The sequence below is a fragment of the Trachurus trachurus genome, assembly GCF_905171665.1.
Source record: "Trachurus trachurus genome assembly, chromosome: 1".
NCBI lineage: Eukaryota > Metazoa > Chordata > Actinopteri > Carangiformes > Carangidae > Trachurus > Trachurus trachurus.
The window spans coordinates 21,942,267-21,964,432 of record NC_139891.1 but is presented as its reverse complement, the minus strand read 5'-3'; the positions used below and the strand labels follow the sequence as shown (position 1 = coordinate 21,964,432).

Below are 22,166 nucleotides of genomic sequence, written 5' to 3'. Positions count from 1 at the left end.
CCACTCAGGGGTATCATCAGAGCCCACCATTTTGTAACTGGGACACACACACACACACACACACACACACACACACACACACACACACACACACACACACACACACACACACACACACACACACACACACACACACACACACACACACACACACACACACACACACATATACACTGTGGTGAGTCAGCAGCGTAGTTCAGGTGTGTTTTCTCGGGGGTCTGGAGTTCAGCCTGGTCTGACTATTAGGAGACACTGAAGTCATTACACTCACTATTTCCATTGTCTCGAGTTGTATTACTGGAGAGATAGAGCTTGTGTGAGTGGTCCCCTGAAATACTGTTTGCATTAGTCACAGCTGCTGAGCCGTATGCAGCTGAAAACCAACAATATTTAAAATGGAATCACCTGTTCCACATCTGAATAGATTAATGGTATAATCATCTTGATAATGAAATACTATATGTACCATTATTACTAATAATCTTCGTATGATGATATGAAACTCTTGTCCTTTTGTCAATGTCAAAAAACATTCAGCTGAACCACTATGATGAGGGATCAGTTTGTAGAACATGCCAGCAGATTTCCAGGATATAAAAGGTTAGCCTGGCCTTGGTCTACTTTATAGTTTGATTGTATACATATGTAGTTATTTAGTGATTCAGCGCCAGGATGTCAAAGTCCTGCATCAGCACTTCCCCTTCTGTCCGTGAACGAGGGGGTTTTCCCTAAAATACTATATGGGCAAATAAACCAAATCAACAGGCATTAAAAGAGGAACATTATATCCAATGTGGGCACCAATAATGCATGTCTTGGTTGTTTATACCTAAAACAGCTGCTCCACTGAGTATATGTTATTCAAGACAAAGCTGGATTACATGGTGCCTTTGACTAATATCACAATATCGCTTGTCCGCATATGGTAATTGACTGCACGTACACTCCATGTGCTTTGATGTGAGTTGGACTTTGTCCTCAAACAAAATCCCTGACAGAGCTTAGAAAGGTAAACTGATCTCATTCTCTGAATAATAATACATTATAAGACAACAACCACAGCGAAACAAGAGCTCCTTGTCCAAGTCTCACTCTGTAAATCAAATAATTGTGTTCACTAGGTATAAAATTACCCCCACCCTATACTTCTGACTGTCAGCCACCATCATCATATCCAAGATCCCATCACCATAACTGGTGGCATATAAATCAGTTATGGTGTTATAAGAAAGCCCTTCGACAGGCAAGAAGCCATAAACCAAAACAGGTAAAGGGCCTCAACTTTAAGCCCTAATTTGTTCAAAAAAGCTCCCATTCACGTCTCCCCTCGTTGTTATCTTGGGTTTCACCTGTGGATGCAGGGGACAGTGGTGTCCTTGTTTGATACTAATTATGGTCCTCACCTCAAAAGTTTCCCCTCGGGAACTCCCCTCCTCCCCCTCCTCCAAGGGGCCTAAAGACACACTCAGACTGACTCATTAAGCGTCAAGGAAAATTAAGACAAACCAGAGCTGTCTGAGAAGGCGAAGCTGCGCTGCAGTCTCCTGGAGACTCTCTCTGTCAATTGTCTTATCTTCTCTGGCATGTGGAAGTGTCTCCTTAGGCCTGCTGCCGCTGATAGATGAATGCGCTCATCAAGATACTAGACCGTGAGCGGGGTTTCAGTGTTGCTGGCCCAGACAATAGTCTAGGGTCAATTTTGTGTGATGTGTTTTATTTTTAGCCTAAAAATGGGTTACCAAGCTGATCCATGATCTGTGCCGATAAATATAGCCCTCGCGAAATGTTTCGAGTTACACTGGTTCTCAGCCATCTCCTAAGACAAATGAGGTTATAAGAGTGAAGGTTGCAACTCAAAACACATGTCTCAGCAGCCTTTTCCTTTTTCATTCTTTGGCAACAGGTCCAGTAATTAGGGAGGCTAACCACATCCTTATTTACTCAGTTCTGATAGATTTCTTTAAAACTCAAATCTCTGTTTCCGATAAAGTCTTTCATCACTTAACGCACTGATAAGAAATGAATGGCTGGATGTACCAGCCTGGTATGGATCAGTATCACCAATGGATCAGATAAGCACAAACAAAGCATTTTGCTCAGAAGGATAATTATACAGTCATATAATACTTCCTCCTCTTCTTCATCCTCTTACACATCAGAGATGAATGAATCTGCATGACCAGGATTTTCCTCCTGCCGCCTCAGATTGGCTTCTATGTACACGGAGGAAACAACAACAAAAAAAGGTGATTCAGCATGCTTAAGGTCAGCTCAATCAAGCACATTTAACTCTTCCATGAAATACATGAAGCCTGTTCTTTGTGTGGTGGGGATGGTAATTTAGTGGTGGGGCTCTGCCCTCCTGTGGTCAGCTCAGAAACTCTCAAGGTGTCTCGAGGTACAATGAATTATCCTGTTCAGTGGTTTTTGTGACAAATAACTTTGAAGACAAAGACCCTTTAGTTGTATTTGGTTAGAAATCCCCCCCTTGTGTGGAGTTATGCAGTTTGTCATTACAAATAGGTCTTTTTCACTGAAGAATTTTTGACATGCCTCAGTAGGAAAAGCACAGGTGTAAGCAACAAAGTGAATGATCGCTAAATTCCATTCAGCTGCTTCAGTTTCAGGGCCTTGTGCATGGCCAAATGTGCTTTCTCACAATGCCAAGTCAAAACATTTGCTGTGAAAAGCTATGTCGCAGTGGAATGAACAAACTGCCAAAACAACATTAGCACATCTAAGAGTGCAAGATATGTTATGTGATAAACCAGCAGAGAAGCACATGAGCGTATTCAAAAGAAATAATCACATGAAAAGAAAAGTAGCAACACAATGTTTAAGCAATCATGGAAATACCGTAGATACAGAGACAAACACAAAGACAGCTGTATGAACTGCTGGCTCAGTAATGATGCAAAGTAACTAAGTACATCAGTTTTAGTAGTTACTGTACAATTGCTAAGTATTTGATCAATTAATCAACTATTTCCATTTTGTTCTACTTCATACTTCCACATTCCCCTACAATACAGAGAAAAATATTGCACTTTTTTACACGGTAAATCTAATAACTACATGCACTAGTTTAAATTTCAATTAGTGATACTGTAGAAACACCACCTCCTCTAACCAGAGAGGTTGCAGGCAATATGGTCATAATCTCCCCTTCTGTTCCTGATTTACAGCACTAAATAATGGCCAGATGTGTTATTGTAGAGCATCATGATGTAACGGTGAAGTTGACCATTGTCTGTTTGGATATAAAATGTCATCACTTGACTATTTTATCCTATTAGATGTTTGACATTTTACTTTTGTCACAATTTGTATATGAATTCTTCAGTTATGGTCAAAAAATGGGTTTTGCAAGGTCAAAATTACCTTGACCGTTGATCTTTAACCACCAAATTATAAGCAATTCAGCACGAAGAGTCGAAGTGAAATTTTGTTCCAAAATTGAAGTAACTCCTTCACAGTGTTCCTGAAATATCACATTCACAAGAACATGAAAACGTAGCACCTGAACTGTGAGAAGAACAGAAGTTGAACAGCAAGTAGACCTTTAATATTTCAACATCTACTATACTATAGCCTACATGTTCATGCCAAAGGGAAGACTGTGTGATGGGGTTGAAAGCTCCAGAACAGCTACTAAATGGAGCTTTTGATGATAATTTTGTCTGCTGGTGTTTTCATGGTCAACAATGAACTTTCACATCCCAGTATTGTTCCTTATATCTTATCCTCTCATGTTTTATATTTCACTAGAATTTTTTGGAAGACAGCTGTATTATACCATGTGATTTTCACGTTTTATGTTCTTCTCCCTTTTGCTTTTTTTTTCATTGGCAGTTGGCTGTATTTATAGAGGAACTGGTATGCGTTTCCTCCTTTAAAATTGAACCTGTTGCACAACATAGCCGAAACCCATCTGTAATTCATGTGGTTTGTCTTATTGTTGCCTGATAAATTAAGGTATAAGTCATGGCAATTAAGCAACATGTGAAGATGCTGAGCAGGAGTTTGTTCACTAATGCTACCAGCTGAAAATATCTTGGCTCTTCAGATTTCTATATGAAAACACAGACGTCATTCAGATGAGATACTGAAATGCTGGTTTATATGAATCAACTTTAAAGTGTCCAGCAGGGCCTATAATATGGATAATAGATTTCCTCCAGTTGAAAGAGAAGCTTGGATAATTCTGTTCATTGTGAACACTGGCGAAGCATGAAACCACACACAGAGGAGCATGCAAGAGCTGCTCTTTCAACTGCAGCCAAAATATGCTCATGGAGGCTTGTCTTTCCCTCAGCACTCCACAGCGTTTTCCACCCAAAACATGTTCCTGTCCATCAACTGCTATTGATAAAATAAAGCTGTTGATTATAATTTGTTTATTGGTGATCTGGTCTATATTCTGGTCACATTTTAGCACATTTTCCTACCATCTACCACGAGGTAGTGTGGAGGAATTTCTGAGGATTATGTCAAACTGTCTATCACAGAGAGGTTTATTTTGCAGAAGGTTTTGATTATTAACAGTCTTTCAGAATTTTTTATTTAAAATCAAGATGTGATGAAATGGTGTGGTGTTGCAATCAATCAACTTATAATTAATCATAATTAATAAATTATTTCAATCTTTTTTTCTGGCGATTGCTTGGGGAATCTTGAGAGACATAATTAAAAATGTAAGCGCTGGAGTAAACAAGAGTGATGATGAATGCTCATTACATTCAGACTAGCAAAGACTAGCAAGGGAAATGATACAAAAGGCACCATCTCTTCCACTTAAACTTGTAATGTAGGCATTTAAAAAAAATATATATATAATGTAGGCATTAAGAGGCTTGCACATCTCTGCAAGAATAGAGCTGCCAAATATCAAAGAGAACAAATAAATATCTGAATAAAGTTAAGCTATTTTGGTTTTAATCAATGAAAATGTGTAGGCTACAATATATGCCCAGTGGTTTCATATTAGATAAATATCAAATATTTATATTGCACAATGCTACAATGCAAAGAAAAGAAAACTGTGTGGTAAGGACCCATGGCTACATGAAACCGCTACTGTACAGTGCTACAGTGAAATATATTTCATTTTATAAGTAAAAATGTGTTTTTGTTGTAGTGTTGCAAATGCTGAAGACATGAGGCCACTGTTGATCCAAGAGCTGATTTGCCATGGGGAATGTTATTGCCACAAAACAAAAACAATGAAATGGATCGGCAGTTAATATATCATCTTTGAAACTAAAGTTGACAGGACACACACCCAAAGGGTCTTGAAGTAATCAAGAAACACGCAATGTCTTGATTCACACCAAAATCAGATCTCGCAAATGCAAATCTCACTGTCCAGTATGAATCATGTCTTTTGCCCCAGAGGTTTGCATTCCTTTCCTGAAAGACCTGTTATAGTTTGACGGAGAATGATAAATGTTTTCCTCATGGTCCCTTGTGGAACTTTGAACCCAAACTTTAGAGAAAAATAATATTAAATTTGTCCGTTAGTCATAGTTACCAATACACAAAAATCCTGCTTTGGGATGGATGAATAACTCTCCATCACATCAAAAGAGTTGTTTGGGTATTTCCAGAATTCTTTCTCTTTGCATTCAGTCATGTCTGAGGTGTTGCATTTGCGATGTGTCCACCTCCATGAAGGCCTGTTTCTTAGCTCAGGTCAATTTGAGGACATATATATATATAACCTGGGGGGTAAATAATGAGGTGGTAATAATGAAACAGCCACACACCCACCTCTTCTACATTTTAGATTTTGGCAATGAAAAGCAGACATCAACAATGTCTATAAGGCTCAGAAAATAGTTGCAGCAGCTGTACATGACAACAACAAATGTGTCGTTTGGATATATGGGTTATCATGAAGCATGTGCAATGTGTGAGCCAGCTATTTGTGAAATCAATACATACCACCCCAAACCTGCCAATCTAGACATGAGTCAGCATATGGAACAATCAGGAATAATCTACTGTTAGATATGAATGACATGTAGATGCTGCATCACATACTGTACATCAGTTACTGCTCAAACATTCAGTTGGCGGCAGAGGGGGGCATGTGGTCTGCAAATGTCTGAGTCAAAATACCCAAGAGTGAGCTCTCTCTCAGGTTGCAACACTCGTTGTGGTCACAGAAAAGGAGAAGTGTGGTTTAGGTGAGAATACAGCAATGCTACAGCAGAGAACACTTATAAGAGCTGTGTATGTCATCTTAACCAAAATGAAAGGCTTTCCTCGTGGAAGATCTCTAAATAGTTATTTTTATCTTAAGTGTATGGGGTCTTGGACAGGACATAAAATCATTTAAAAGCCTCTTCTTGGACTTATTGAATAGATATAGCAGTGCTTCTTGCTTAGGGCAAGGTCTCCTCCTGCACCACAGCTTTTGTGACGTCCCTCACTTAAGCTGGTTTGGATGAAAGCGTCTGCCACATGAGTAAATGTAATGTAAAAAGCTTACAAAGATCATAGGTCTTCACCTGACAGACAATCAGGCAGGTGTCTAAAAACTACAGTAGTGGCTGACTATTTGTGCTACAATATAAGTGTCTTTATGAATAAATAATGGCACATCATCACTGATGCCAATATTTTTTTTTTCACAAGAGCTGCAGTTCTTATCTGCATCTGCATCATAGAATAACATCAGCAGCTACAGGTAGTTGCGCCATCTACAGGTAAGGAGAGTCTGAAATCGACACCTCATGCTAGCTTGAGGCAATTACATTTTGAGGGCTGCAGTTTGTATTTCACATTTTACAAAACAGTTATGTTAACAGAAGACATGCATTGACTCTGATTCTGTACTGTATGTGCTGCTGAGTACTGGAAAAGAAAAGAGTTATTGATCTAACTTTTATTTCCTGTGTCAGCAGTCTGTTGGTCGAATAGGGAGGGACCACTTCTGTAGTGGTAGACAATCCTGTCAATATAAACTCTGAGTGGTGATGTATGGAAGCCACATTACAACAGTGCTGCCCTGGTGAACACATCAAAGCTACTCCACCTTGACTACTGATGCAACAGGACTGATGTTTCCTGCACTGTTGTGACACCTATTTCCCTCTCATCTCAGACAAATTGTGTTTCCTGTATGAGTATTTACTACTCACTATACACTGATCCAACATAATTATTTTAGCTTGGCTAACAAGAGATAAATGTGCTGTTGCACACATGCTGTTTTACTTCCCCGTGCGAGACAGTTTGGAGAGAGTACAACTCAGCTAAATGAACCCCATGAATATAAATGAGCTGTGAGTTGTGTAGAGTCTAGTTTGCATCTAAAAAACTGGTGAAATTACAATCACACTCATTTATAATAACACAGTTATTAAATAGGTCTTTCATGTAAAAGGAGAAAAATGTGTGGTTGAACATGGGCAAATTTGTTACATTTTTAGAGCACAAGTTCTTCACAAGTTTGATGGTCTACTTTGACCCATGACAGATGATTCTACAAAGAGGATGGCCTTAATTACTGCTGATGTAACATTAGAGGCTCTGGAGCACAGCTCTCTGTCTGTTTCTTCATTGTAGTCTGATACTTCCGGAGGTGGATGGACTTTTTTTTTTCCAAGGGGACAATAAAACAAAGCACATGGCACTGGCATCACAAAGCCAAGATTGAGATGACAGTGGGCCAGGAGATTGGAGTGCCCGGCCTGAGTACCATCTAAATAGCCTCTACAAAGGACTCGAGAACCCGATCTGTTTTTGTTGGGCTTTGTAGTAAAACTTCTCCGATTCATCTCCTGCTCATTAAAATTCCTGAGCCTAGATGAAGTGGAAACCAATGATGCTCGCTAAAGTCCAGGACAGTATATATGCTTTTGAGTTACAACCTCAAAATCAAAGCACAATCAAGCTAATGTGCCCAAGGAGAAGAGACAAACTTTGAGAATTAAAGCATAAACACAGTTCTATTGATTAACTACACTTTATAGACCATGACTGTATATTTTAGAGGTCAAAAAAGAACTCATTGTCATAGGACAGATTCTTATTCTTAAATCCCTTTATTGATCTTCAAAGCATTTACTTCCACTCATCACCATCCTGTTTTGCAAAAACCCTCATTGTCATCACTGACGATGATTGCCAAGTAAACACTGAGCTATTTCAAGCGTGCTCCGTTGTTTTATTTGATTCCACTGTTGCTCATGGTCTGGGCCTTGCACACTCCCTTGCCGGTGACTTCAAAGGCAGCTCCTTTGTAGGTTGCGACACACTGGCCGTCTGTGCGGAGGTCTGGCTGAACCTGCTCCCAAACCTTCTTTTTAGGATTCAGCTCTTTGTCCGGTTCACCTGCGATCAAGAAGTCAGATTGATTGATATATTAGACGTTCTCAGCTCATCCATCACGCATGCTGGATTTATGGATCCAGTGGTGATGTTTTATGAGCTCTTTGTGGTATGTCATGCTTGCATATAATCTTCACTGTAATATTGGCGTGCAAAGACACATGTGATGGATGACTTCAAACTTCCCTTCATGGATTTTTCACATTCAGCATATACTGATACAATCGGTGTTATAAGCCGAAGCCAATAACAATTGTGAGCAAATGACCAACAATTACATTCAAGATTTATAAGACTTATTCAAATTTTATTCCTCCCACATGACTTGTGAATAGTCCGACTTTCTATCATGTTCTATTACAGCATTAGCTTTCTAAAACTGCTGTTTGGTCTTAACTGTAATTCAAAACATCTCAACTGAACTTGTCCAATCAAAAATATGCATGCAGGGAAAACAATTAAGTGAAGTTCTCATTTCAAAATGGCTTTGTTTTTGATGTTAAAATTCAAAGTCGGTGTTGGCTGGCTTCTGTCTGGTGTCAACTTTTTTTCCCCCTCTCTGCTCAGTCATCTCCGGGTTTGAGGACACAAATGTGTTTCATATCCCAAGGCTGCAATTTCTGCTAGTTTACAACTCCAGAGTGGCAACAAGAAAGAAGCGTGAAAGAGATTTTGATGAACAACTTGCGCACATTCTTAAGTTTAAGCAGAAGTACTGGGCCCGATTAGTCAGGCAAATCGGGGCAATTACAACCATACACTCACTAACAGTGGAGGGGCTGTAACGTGGGGCTCTGGGGGAGGAAAAAGACAAGCGTCTTTCACTCCTTATTTTCCATTATATTTAATTTAGAACAACAACCTACCTGTTAAACCCAACAAACAAACAATCAAGCAATTCAGTCTTTGCTTCACTTGCACTTCTGTTTTCTCTTGAGCGGTGTTTCTATGGAATCGTTTCAATATGACTTTTTTTTTTTTTTTTCAAATGTAGCATCCATAAAAACCATTCAAACCAGAGGGATCCCTTGTGAATCAAACAGCCTTTGGAGTGGCTGGGACATGTGTACTGCTAGAATGAAAGCCTTGGCTGACGCAGCTGGTCTGTGGGTACTTGGGTGGACCACAGATCCACCTTCATCACATCCTCCTCATCACTTTTTTGGGGGATCTCCCAATTTGCTTATTGTTCTCATCTCAAAACAATATTTGAATAACAAGAGCAATCCATCTTCCCATATTCAGCTTTAAAAACTTCTAAAAAACCACTGGACTCTTGGCGGTGGCACTTCTTTTTGAATACTTCACACGAAGGGCTCTGACTCTCTCAAACTCTAGTTGATGTATTAATTTATATGTTAAAATGTAGTTTCTCTCAAAATACTACATTAGTTAAGCTCAACTTGACAGTTAGGACACTTATCTCTCCAATTGGCTCAGAAAGGACACTTACATTCCAAGCAATGAACACTGATTAGCTTGTCAAATCCACAGTCACAGGCCATTTAGCCACTGCCAAACAGAGCTGAGGACTCCTTTAACGAGAGCTTTGAGTGGGGTCTGTGAACCCATCATGACTGGTGTCTTCAGAGGAGTCTATGTTGAAAATGCCGTGCTATTTCTGTCAGCAAGAAGGTTCAATGACACCCTTCATTTCCTAAAGACAGAGTTATCTTGTGGATGCAAGGCTGAGAAATTCTTACCGTGGAATTAGCTCAAGGACAATCACTCGGGGTTGATGAAGCCTCAAGACTGTCTGTTTGGCTGATTTGAACATTTTATCTTTATGGTAATGATGATTAATCTGATTTTGAGGGTACAGTAGTCAGGTTATGGTACCTGGGAAGCCCTGGAAAGTAACTCTGTCCCCTGGCACTGCTCCACTTGGAGGATCAAGGATTTCAACCTTGTCTGGTGAGCTTGCACACATGACCATGGCCTGGGACACCACTCCTCTCATCTTGGCTGGCTTCAGGTTACACATCAGGACTGCCATGCGGTTCTGCATCTGCATGTCAGAGAGAAGATTAAATACATTTTTATTGTCCATAGATCTTACACAATAAAGAAGAACAACAAATGATACGCAATTTACTAAAGTAGGGGGAAAAAAAAAACACCTTCAACTGATGTGGTCTGTTTGGCTATGGGACAGAGGATTTCATAATCCAATATAAGCCATAATGCCAAATTTCAGTCTCTTCTCTTAAAATTATTGTGTCCGATGGGTCTTTGGTTTCTTTGCTTCATTTTATAACCCAAAGAGAGCAAGCAGGAAAACATTAGATGCTTGAGCCTGGAGACCTCTGCGGCTCACCAAAATTTAAAAGAAGACGAAGCTTAAGTTTTCTGCCAAAAACTGAGAAGAAGAGAAATCCAGCATTTCATCAGATGATGTACGCCAGATCTTAAGAAACAATCATACCTTTCTCTGAGGGACATCCTTTTAGAAAATAACTTCATAAATCTAAACTCACTCATGATGCTTTGACAGAGACTTGGTGGTAGGGTTCATTTTTCATCTCCAGGCAATTCTGGCCGGCCGCGGATAGTGTGTGAATGTTTTGTAATGGTATTTACAAAATAGACTGTTCAACTTGAGCAATATTTCATGTCTACTGCAGACACTTGTCCTAACTGTTATTTTATGATTTGCCTGTCTCAATCTCATATTACTGAATATTTATCCACACTCGTAAGTACAGCCAGAGAACTGGTAATGTATCTCCTTGAATATTTCCCCCCATGCTTCCTTTGACAGAAAGAGACGATACTTCATATAAATAAGACAGTTAACAAGAAAGTCAAACATAATTGACTTTTAGAGTTATTCCCTCTGTCGAGTAATGGACCGATACAGTCACACAAACATAGCACTACCTTTCTAACTGCACTCAGAGAGCACTTGTTAAGGCTGTAAAACTAAATCCCACTGCTTCAACTGCATGCATTAATTTAAACATACAACAATTTCACATTTGTCTGTGTGAACTGAAAAAACATGATTTCAGCAGGCATACAGTACCTGTCCATTTAAATGACACGCTCTGTCTACCTATGATGTAGGAAAGTAATATAAAAAGGTTTCCTCGTCTAAAAGTCTGAAGGCAAATGCTGAAATACTGTCGACCATAAAAAGTAACTGGTGCTTTTCATTCAGATGAAATTCTTCATACAGATTGTTTTTCCTCAGGATCGAATCCACATGAAGGAAGAAATAAACCCCTAAATTTGAGGGAGATTCTGAATCACCAACATAAAATGTGTGACTGCTGAATAATCAACACAGTCATTCCAAGCAGTCACTTTAAATAGATGAATAAATTCTTATTACGGCCCCAGTGAGTCATAAATGTCTGAATATACAGCACTGCTTTTGCGTCTAGTGAAAACAAGTAGATTCTGTGCTTAAAGTTTATGGAGATAATATAAAAACCTAATTTGTATTTTAGTCTAAATCTCTGTCACTCACAAGCAGACAGCGCATATGGTATTGTTAGGTGTTGCTTCTGACAACTACAGGCCTGTAATCCGAAGACATTCAGTGACCTAAAGTTCGATCAGTACCATGAGACAACCACAAGGGAACTGGTTTCTTTTTCTAATCTAATGAATACAAACAAAATCAGTAAATGAGGATGCATCTTTGCAGCATACATTCTAATAGATAATCATATCTAAATGGCTATCATTGTACCTGGTCCAGAGGTATGTGTTTGACCAGCCCGCTGACCACCGTCCTGGGCGAGGCCTCTCCAACGTCGACCTGCTCCACGTACAGACTGTCGGCGTCTGGGTGCTTCTCGGCTGTGACGATACGTCCGATCCTCAGGTCCAAACGGGACACGTCCACCTTGACGTCCTCTTGGCTGGGAGCCGCCTGCTTTTTCTCTGCTTTCTCCCCTCCTGGCATCAAAGAGCAGAGAAATAATGTCACACCCGGCCTTGAGATTTCATGTTTCACAGCTTTGAGTTTGGTCTTTGTCAGTGAAGGCGTGTGATGACAATTTTGTTGGGTGTTTTCTGGCTCAGAATATCAGACAGCAGCTATTCATCATGTGCTAAGGAGAGGTTTGCTGAGGAGAGCCATCTCTGAGTTTTAATGCTATTAAACTTGATGTGCATGAATTTATTAAACAAATGTTAGCTTAAAATATTTTGGCCAGCTGGTAACTTTCCAAGGGAAATTATAAAAAACAAATCATAGCTGAAACAATACTGGGCATCCGTCTGGAATCTGATTTAATTTCCTCCTATAAATGAAAACAAAGTCCACCAATGACAGGCCTGAGGGTGGCATGTTTCATGTGAAGTAAATAAATATTAAAGAAAAGACAATTATTTACTTTTCAACTAATTCCCAGAAGTGTGGGCTCTATAGCTCAACTAAAATACCAATACCCACTTTTGGCTGAAGGTGAGCGTCACATGATACAATGACATAGCAGAATAACAGATGCTTCCTCCCCAAGAGACACAGTACCTTTCACTGCCTCGTCTGGCTTTTTTACACACACATTCATTCAAGTGGACTGCACTGATCAAATGATCACACAGTCTTTAATCATTTCTCGGAGCCCACACCAGCTCTGAAGTTCCAACCCTCTGCCTTTGATATTCAACATCCGTCCCTTGAGTAAATCCTTGAACTGCTGTGTTGACAGTAACATTACCAGGACTCCACTTAGGTTACACAAGGGTTTGTAGACCAACAAGCGATGACTGTTTGGATGAGGTGAGAAGTATCTCTCATTAACAGCTCTCTGGATGGGAGAAATATCAGCCACCCTGAGTAGGTCTTGCTCAGCTTGTTCCTTCCTCGTCTTAACCTCATAAACACATCCAGCACTGATTATACCTGCTCCATATCAGATAATTCTACTAATTGGTCCAGATAGCACATTGCTGAAACAGAACAAAATGTCTTAGTGACTAGAAAGTCTGTGTCTGGGTTTTTCTTGGTTTGTTGCTCTCTAAAACAAATACTGTAGTTCCTCTTCATTATGCTGCTTGCATAGGAATACTCTGACTTTTAATGGACGCAGATCCACTAAATATTCAGTCAATCTCCAATGCTGGAGACATTAGACAACGTTAATGTCCTCCTCACAAATCATAAAGCAAATTAAGCTCCATTACACATATTCCAAACTGAGGCCCAGAGGTCTTGGATCCATTAAAAGGCACATTTCTGGCCTAACATCCATTATCACCCGATATTAGAAATTCAAACAGAGAAACATGCTTGGAGAAGATCAAATCACACTTGCATCCAGCCACCTGTTGACAGGCAAACTTTATCAAAACCCTAAGTTCAAAAAATAATAATAAGAATAATAACAATACTGATGGAGACTGAGTAAATCCCTGAGTGGCGACTGGCGAGAGGTGAGTCACTTTTATGACTTTAATCAGATCCGGCCAGAAAAACTGAAAATGAAACACATGACAACAATGTTGCTATATAACATGTCTAAACAGGCTTAATTGAATAGTCTAAAACTGTTTTATAGGATGTGAAAACTTCAAAAGATTCCTAATAAAACCCTGCGACGGGCCATATTTTTTTCATTCAGCCATTACCTTTTTTCTCAGGCTTCTTCTTTTTACCCTCGTCCTTTGGAGCGGGGCTCTGGGCAGCAGCAGCAGGGGCGGCAGAGGGGGCCGCACCAGAGGTTTTGGGAAGGGTGGGTTTCGAACTGCACACAACAGCAGGTTCACCTGATGGCATGGCCACGTCCTGCACTACAGGGAGGACACATTGAAAGTGTTAGCAGCAAACTTAGCATGCAGAAAGGCCTCTAGTTTTCTCTAGTACCTCTGATGACCGATGCTCTCTACAAACACACACATTTTTGTTGTTGTGTGAATGAAAGCACAGACAGGGGCACGGTGCAACTACTTCTTAGTGCCTTTTCACGCACAGAGCTGGTTGCGTCAACATAATACGGTGAAATGATACAGAGGGAGCTTTATTTACACACCAAGTGGGAGGACTGCTCTCCTGATGCAAACAGTTTTGATGGGAAAATGACACAGTGTCCACGCTGATGGAAACAGGGAAGTGGAGCCATAAAGCAGTGAACAATGTCCTACAATAACTCCCCTCGAAAGAATAACCCCTCATTTAAGGCGCCTGATGTTTGAGCTCCTACAAAAATCTTGTGCCTGTGTCTGACAAACATCGGCCTGCAGGCACACCACCATCACCATAATGCTTTTAATTACCTTAATTGTATGTTAAGACCTGACATCAGGACCTTTCCGGTTTACCTTGGAATTATGGGCAATAACCTCTTAAACTCTTGACATTCCACTTTGAATGTATAAAGCCTTGAGAGGAAACGTGAAGTGAAAAAGAAAACACTGTGATAGTGAAATATTCAACTCCAAGGTATTGCATCTTTTGAAGCTTCACAAATCAATATTTTAACATTAGCAATGGATTCCTGTTGTAACTCTTTGTTTTGGGGTGTTAAAGTCCAAAAACTCTCGTTGAACAGGTTTCCAGCTACAGCAGACAGTTGCCTTGGTAAAAGAGCTCAGATACCAGAACCCAACGCTCACTATATGAATGACGGAAAAGACAAAGTAAAAAAAAAAATTGTGGTGGAGACCAGACCAGAGCTAAAAAGTAGAGTGGATACTAGTCAATCTACATCTGGACTTATCGTGTTTGCACTCATGTTTGTAATAGCAACTTTATTAGATAATAATAGGACAACCAAAGTGGGCCCCTTAAAGTCAATGGAGCTATAAATTCTTTGGGTTTAAAAAGGTTTGTTTGCATGATACAATTTAAAGGAGCCACAGATGGACCAAGTGGTGTTGAACATTTTCAGCTTTAAAACTGTTGGAACAAATCTGACACTCAACTTCAATTGTCACTGTTTTCATTCTTTGGCTGAGGAAAGGTTGTTTTTCAGACTGGCTACCATTATATAGTAGTTATAAAGTTTGTTTTCCTCATCTCAATTGCAAATCAGCAAAGCTGAAATTCCTTTCAAAAAGGTTCATATTTATCTGTGTTTTGATTAAGCTATTTTATGCCACCTTAAAGCCATTGAAAAGAAACCCCAAAAATAAACATCACAATTAGATACAATATGTGGAAAAACATAGCCCTGAGAGTATTGGAACACATTCCTTCAATGTTCCAACACTAACATATTGAGTGTTTTTGAATAAGGTTAAATTGCTTATTTCTTCCAGTCCTGCCTTTTATTCCCACTGCTTCTTTCTGGAAAACATTAAATGTGTGTTAATGTGTGTGATCTGAGCTATTTGGCCTTAAACGTCAACGTATGTCAGACGCACAAAAGCTGACAGACATGTTGTCCCCATCACTCTAATGGGGATTCTTGAGGCACTATGGTTGCTTATAATAAAAACAAAAAAAGATCTGGTTATAATGGGCTGAAGCGAGAATGTACGAGATGTTATCATTGATAGTACAAACCAAACAATGCTCTAATGAGCAACAACTGACATCAAATGTTTCCACGTCAGGCACACACAACGGACCCTCTATAACTTGATATAAAGGATAACAACATCAAGGTCTTTTTAAAAGACAAACAAACATTTGATCTGCGATGGAAGCCTTCGCTGGGAACCAAACTCAACATACCTCCCCTTCTCTTCTCTTTTTCCAGCAGCTGTTTTTTCAGTTCCTCTATGTCATTCTTCAGTTTAGCATTCTCCACCATCAGTTTCTTCTCTTCTCTGACACTGGCCTGGACGACTGCAGTGAGGCAAATTCTTGTTACCACAGCACAGGAATTAGATTTCAGTTTCCCACAGGGCATTCTCAAAAAAACGTTTAACTAGTACAGCTATATTACTGACTAAAATAAGTTGACTGTTGAAATCAATATAGTGAGTCCTCTGGGGTTAGAGATGTCATGAAATTGTGAACTAATACAGTTGCTGACCCTTGGTATACTGTAATTAATCTTGCTCAATTTGTGCAGGTGATAACATTCAAAGTGTGGAATGGGACAAAATGATGGAGATGGAAAATCAAGGATGGATATCTATTATTTACACAACTGTAACAACAATATATCCCATATTCACTTCAATACAGTTAATTTTCTAATTAATCTACAGAATAATAAATGTGACCATATGAGCTATGATCACACTACTTTATTAAGTAAAGAAAACTTTGTCATAACTGATGCCTCAGGTTTCATGTACATACTTGCTACTGGCCTTGTGGGGATTTTACTTCTATATCTTTTATCTAGATTAAACATAAACAAATTTTAAACTTTATGTAAACGGCCTTCATTTGTATACGTGCTTCTCTAATTGCCTCTCATTTCCTGGCAGTCTTGTTGTGCATGGGTGTTGGTGTGCGGTGTCATGTCTTACTAGCTTTTTCCTTCAGCAGCTGGATTTGCTGCTTGAGGTACTCGATGATCTGGTCAGCCTCAGCTGCTCGCTGCTCCAGCCTCAACAAAGGATTGTGACTTGACATCTTGATCAAGGAGCGAGCCAGGAACCTAACAGACAACACAGACTTATTACCACCACAACACTATAAAAACCCTTGAAAGAAACAAGCAGACATTAAGTTCAAATGACAAACTGAAGTGATTCAATTGGGATTTATATGGACAGTAGAGTAGCCTATGCTTCCTTTTGTTGTTGATATAACTGAGGGGTCATGTATACTAAGTGCTTCAAAGTTACGTGCAAAGACTACAGACAAAATATAACAAGACAAGGTTAAAACCTACAGTAGTGTGTGGTTAGACCATGTTGTATTTTCATTCTGTCTAGTGCCCTTTAAGCCCTTTGTCTGTTTATGTCTCTCCTGTTCTCTATGCACACATATACAGTACTCAAATACAGCTGAAGTCCCAGTGAGGCTGATCTCATTCACATTTACCAGTTTGAAAAATTTGGTGTTGAGTTGACAACACTTCCAGTTCATGCCAAATCACTGAAAACAGCAATGGTCAATGTTGAAAGTCCAAGACTTGGCCTATCAGTCAGTCAGTCAGGCTGTGTGTTGTTGCGGTCCAGCCAAAAAGAGATGGTATTTTAAAGTATCGTCCTGAACCTCTACAAAAGATACATGTTTGGAGTTACAAGGTTTGTATTCCAGTACAACCCCACCACAAACTACAGCCTGTGAAATGACCACATAGCAAAGTCAACTTCTCTCTCTTACAGTCTCAACAAAAAGTGAGCATTGTAATTTCCACAAACGTGGTATGTGTGTTACACAGCACTTCTGTATGCTTACATAACATTATGCAGGGTTTTGTCATTTTTGTGCTATATTCCATAATAAACTGTTCATATGCTGTGGAAGCATTTCAATAGCCTTCATCGTTTAATACGGCATATTCCAAAATAGAAAACAAGGCACTGTGGATACCAAACTGCAATATCTCTGACAGAATAATTGCAATTTTGACATGTTTTCCATGACATACAGCCCCATTACATGTTGAACCATGTGGTGATGCAATTTCCATGACTGTTACTAAATAGATTTGTGGGTTTCCCAAAGTGACAAAATCTGACCTCTGTCCACAAGGCATGATGAGAGATAATCAACTTGTGCGGATAATTCATAAAAATTACATCTCTGCAACATTTCAGTGTTTAAAAAATCCTCATAAAAGCCTTGGCATGGTCCTCTCCTCTGTCTTTCAGTGGTGCAATGTCCTTTCACACCCAGTAATGTGATTCAACTGATACTTAATACTTTGAATCACAACAGCATTATATGACACGTTCAGTTTTGATGCTAAAGTTCAAAAAGGGATCAGCCATTCGTGTGCCACTCAACCAAAATACAGCTGGTCATCAGTTTGGGTTTGGGGTTATGTTCCTTTATCTTACCGAGCATGGCAAATTACTTCTTGAAGAAAGAGGAAAAGAAAGATTTTTACAGGCGGAGGCATGGAGAAGAAAACTTCTTACACATATTACAGGGAGGCGCTGGAAAACAACAGCTGGCCCAAGATGAAAACAAAATGTTGGGGGATGAGGAAATTAGAAACACAAAAGAGCTGGAGTTGATAAAATCAAGGATCAAAGCATTGTTTTTTGAGAAACTGAATTGATTTAAACAGGACCAGTGGTGGAGTAATAACAAGAGCCACAAAAAGGCTGATCTCATTTGGATAACCTCTGAAAATGGGTCCTGGGGCCGAGGTATGGTCCGTAGCATTTAAAACATGAAGAGGTCGTTGCAGCTTTGGATTTCAGATGGAAATAGTCAAATGTGTTAACAATATTAATGTGACGTGAGCTTTCACTGGCCTTCAGCCTGCCTAATGTGCCTGTCTTCACCGTATGGGAATTAAAATATATCTTTGATTCATTGCAACTGTATAAATTTAGCTGGTCAACTGCACTAAACAGAGGACAGCTGGTGCTCAACTGGTAGAGGGTATCTGCCTATTTGCATCCTTATCAATTTTCTAAAAACAGCCATGACAGTTTTTTTAGTCATGCAGTTCAGCACAGTTTACGCACACACATTTTATGTCAACATCTATTTTTAAATTTGAATATCAAAGGTAGGGCTGCGGAGCAATACACTGGGTACACATGTGGTTTGAGTCAAATCACTAAATCTGTTATGTTTAACCACTGGCTCTCTCTGGTATGGTGGTGGTGTGTGAACAGACCCACCATAAGACAAGTGTTTCCTCTTTTTATGCTCTACTCCCAAAGTAAAAATACTTGGTAGGAGGAGAATTCCCTACCTGTCTGCCAGCCAGACAATTGGGAAAGAAATGTCAATGCAGTATGCCAGCACCACCTGAAGGCATTACAAGGACCTACACGTTTTAATTCAAAAGATGAGTAGCCACTAGCCACCCACACACAATATGTAACAACTTTCCACACAGTCAGTCTTAAAAGTGGGCATGCTTGTCACTCATGAAAAAAATAACTGATGTGTTTTTTTATAGTTGAGTACCCACAGGGCATGAACTTGAACATGAGAAGGTCAGACAGAGAGGTGTCTATTAAGAAGCTATACATTCAGGCCACTTGGTGTAAACCATGACAATATAATGCATTATCACAGCTAAATCACATCAAAGCTCTGTTTATTGGATCAACATTGATGTTTGCGTTTAGGTTTTTAATGCATTATCACAAAGATGAAAGCATGGACTCTCCCTCATGACTAGGCTAATGCTTACATGATCATTTGACTTCATCACGGCTCTTTTGTTTCTAAATCGGCTGAATTATAATATGTATATATATATATATATATATATATATATATATATATATATATATATATATATATATATATATATATATATATATATATATATATATATATATACATATTTCTTTTTTTTATTTTTCCAAATTGCCATCACATTTACACACATTATATTTGGTCAACACATAGAAAAACTGACTCCACTTAAAAGGTGTGTTCTGGGGAGGGTTTTTGTTATTACTACACAGAAGCAACACAATGAAGGAGTGCTGTCTGTTTTGCTAATGGGTTTCAAACACCAACTGTAATAAAATACCAAAAAGAAAAAAACCTTGGGGGACCCTGGGAAAAAGCCTTAGTTTGGGGTATCAAAAGGTATTGACAACAATTGGCCTCACAGTATTGATTGTTAAGTTAGTGGCTAATATATTCAGCTTAAAAAGGAAATATTAAATGAACTTAAGATAATTTGATGAATGTTTAAATATAAGATATACTTTATTTATCCCAGGCTGGCTTGTGCTACAGTGGCAGTGCAAATAGAAAAAAAAATGAATGAATGAATTGAAACAATTTTGAGTACCGGTAAAATAAACACAATGTAAATAGTATGAACAAATGAACAGAAAAATATGTAAAAGAGAATAGGAATAATATTCGCTAATGCTGTTATGTTAGCCTATATCCAGCTCACAGTGTTGGGTTTGGACTAGTATAAAAACAAAACAATAATGGTGCAAGAACTGTGCAACATGCAAGTATTATACACAGATGATATATGTACGTTTCTCTCTTGTGAAAATGACAGGACTACCCATTTTTGGACTCTCTGTGGACAAAACACATGACCCAAAATAATCATTTTCTGTAACGTTACGTTAACCTTGCGATTCAAATTATTCAGTAACTTAACTGTTGGCTGCAGCATTACTTGAGTAGGCTACTGATATCTATCAATTGCCACCTCTCTAGTCTTAGACATTTGCAAATCAAAGTGGGCAGATTAAAACGTCATGTATATTGCAGAGAAGAGTTTACCACACTGACATAACATTACCTCGGGTTGCGTCAGTTCAATCAGTGTAACCGGCTTCTAAATTGTCATGTAGGCAGCTAATCGCTGGTCACTAGCTACAAGGTTAATGCGACATTACTGACCATTTTCGATTAAAATACAGCAATAGTTGGTTAAATCTCATAATCATAAAGGCATGTTGTACAAACATCAAACAAAAACTTACATGGGAAATGAGCAGCGGTCCCAGCACGTTTCAGGGAGCACTGTCTGGGGGCTTGACAGCTGCTAGTAGTCGAGCAGCTAATGCAGGTCGCCGAGCGGGTAGATCTCTACACCATGCGGATAAGAAGCAGAGCGTGAGTTCTGCCCGGCCGTTGCTAGGCAACATGTTCTATAGATCAACACGCAGTGCTAGGAGGCAACGGCAAACGCCTGAGTGTAATTACAAGAGCGATAATAGAATATGTGCGTATTCAGGAAATATAACGAATTATCATTCCATTAACAATATTTGTTAAGATATCATATCGGCTGTTTTTAAGTAAGTGTTGTGCTTAAGAAACGTCTTCCCGCCGTAAAACGAAAAGAACAAGAAGAAGAAGAAGAAACGTCTTCCATGCATGCACTGACGTTGTCGCGCAAATGTGACGTCGTCGGTCACGTTCACTCAGCTGTTCCCATCACATCGCAGAGGCAGGAAAGGATTTCATTTAAAAAATCTTTTCTGTCGTATGAATTATTTCAGTTTCATCCTGTCGACATGATCATGCAGACTTCCTGTTAAGCGTGAGTGGACATTTCTCGGAGGCAGTGCACATGTATATGTTTTTATAAGGCAGCTACTCGTAACTTAGCTATATGCACCGTAATGTTAGCTCAGTGTGTTTTGTTTACGAAGTTGCCACACATCTCAGCTATATGGTGTAAATATGCTCTACAGTAATTACAGTGACAGCATTAAAATACTATTTGATGTTTCACTTTGCCTCAAACAGCGCTGACACATTCGCAAAGCTTTAACAAAGCAGTGTTATATATCAATAACACTTGCTATGTCACATGATAAGACTCCTCCTTTCATTCACAGTCATTCATGATATTATTTTTCACATTACGCATACACTGTATTGAGGACTCTCTTTCCCATTTGCAGAGTTTCAAGTCAGTGGCAGGATGAGGCCCCTCAAAGACGCTCAGGTGGGGGCTTTCACCTTCTTTGCCTCAGCTCTCCCCCATGATGTGTGTGGGAGCAACGGCCTCCCTCTCACCCCCAACTCCATCAAAATCCTGGGACGCTTTCAGATCCTCAAGACCGTCACTCATCCCAGACTCTGCCAGTATGTGGACATATCCAGAGGGAAGCATGGTATGACTAATCATGTTTTATACCCTGATCTTCCATTTCATCACATTTTACATTATCACATTTCTGGGGGGGTTGCATTTCGACTGTGATCTGTGCTCTAACCAACGTAAACCAGAAAGTACCTGGCCTTTTATCTGAGCAATACTAATAGAAATGTCTCTCTAAGTGTTAAAGTCTAGTCGCTTTTAGTGATGTTTCATCTTGTTGTTGTGTGTCCCTGATGTTGAATG

At 39.4% G+C, this 22,166-nt stretch overlaps 2 protein-coding genes across 2 annotated transcripts in view; one reads left to right on the top strand and one right to left on the bottom strand.

Annotated features, from left to right (window-relative positions):
• Window positions 1–8,017: 8,017 nt before the first annotated feature.
• On the bottom strand, window positions 8,018–20,880 carry aimp1a (aminoacyl tRNA synthetase complex interacting multifunctional protein 1a). Its single transcript, XM_083973260.1, has 7 exons — window positions 20,794–20,880; window positions 16,717–16,847; window positions 15,968–16,081; window positions 13,921–14,082; window positions 12,035–12,243; window positions 10,177–10,345; window positions 8,018–8,340 (listed from the first exon to the last, which is right to left on the bottom strand). Coding segments are annotated over exons 1-7 (954 nt in total). The 5' UTR covers window positions 20,796–20,880; the 3' UTR covers window positions 8,018–8,173.
• A 341-nt stretch (window positions 20,881–21,221) lies between these two features.
• The window catches only part of tbck (TBC1 domain containing kinase), a 49,495-nt gene continuing 48,550 nt past the window's right edge, over window positions 21,222–22,166 (top strand). The window contains exons 1-2 of the mRNA XM_083983333.1: window positions 21,222–21,356; window positions 21,724–21,936. Of these exons, the coding sequence (XP_083839459.1) occupies window positions 21,744–21,936 (193 nt within the window). The 5' untranslated portion in view covers window positions 21,222–21,356; window positions 21,724–21,743. The remainder of the gene's footprint in view (window positions 21,357–21,723; window positions 21,937–22,166) is intronic.

Excerpts from the sequence above, each read along its gene's own strand:
- aimp1a (XM_083973260.1), bottom strand. Across the intron at positions 16,082-16,716 it reads GCTGCTGAAGGAAAAAGCTA|TCGTCCAGGCCAGTGTCAGA; the intron begins GTAAGACATGAC and ends GCCTCACTGCAG. Across the intron at positions 14,083-15,967 it reads AAAAGAGAAGAGAAGGGGAG|TGCAGGACGTGGCCATGCCA; the intron begins GTATGTTGAGTT and ends TCCTCCCTGTAG.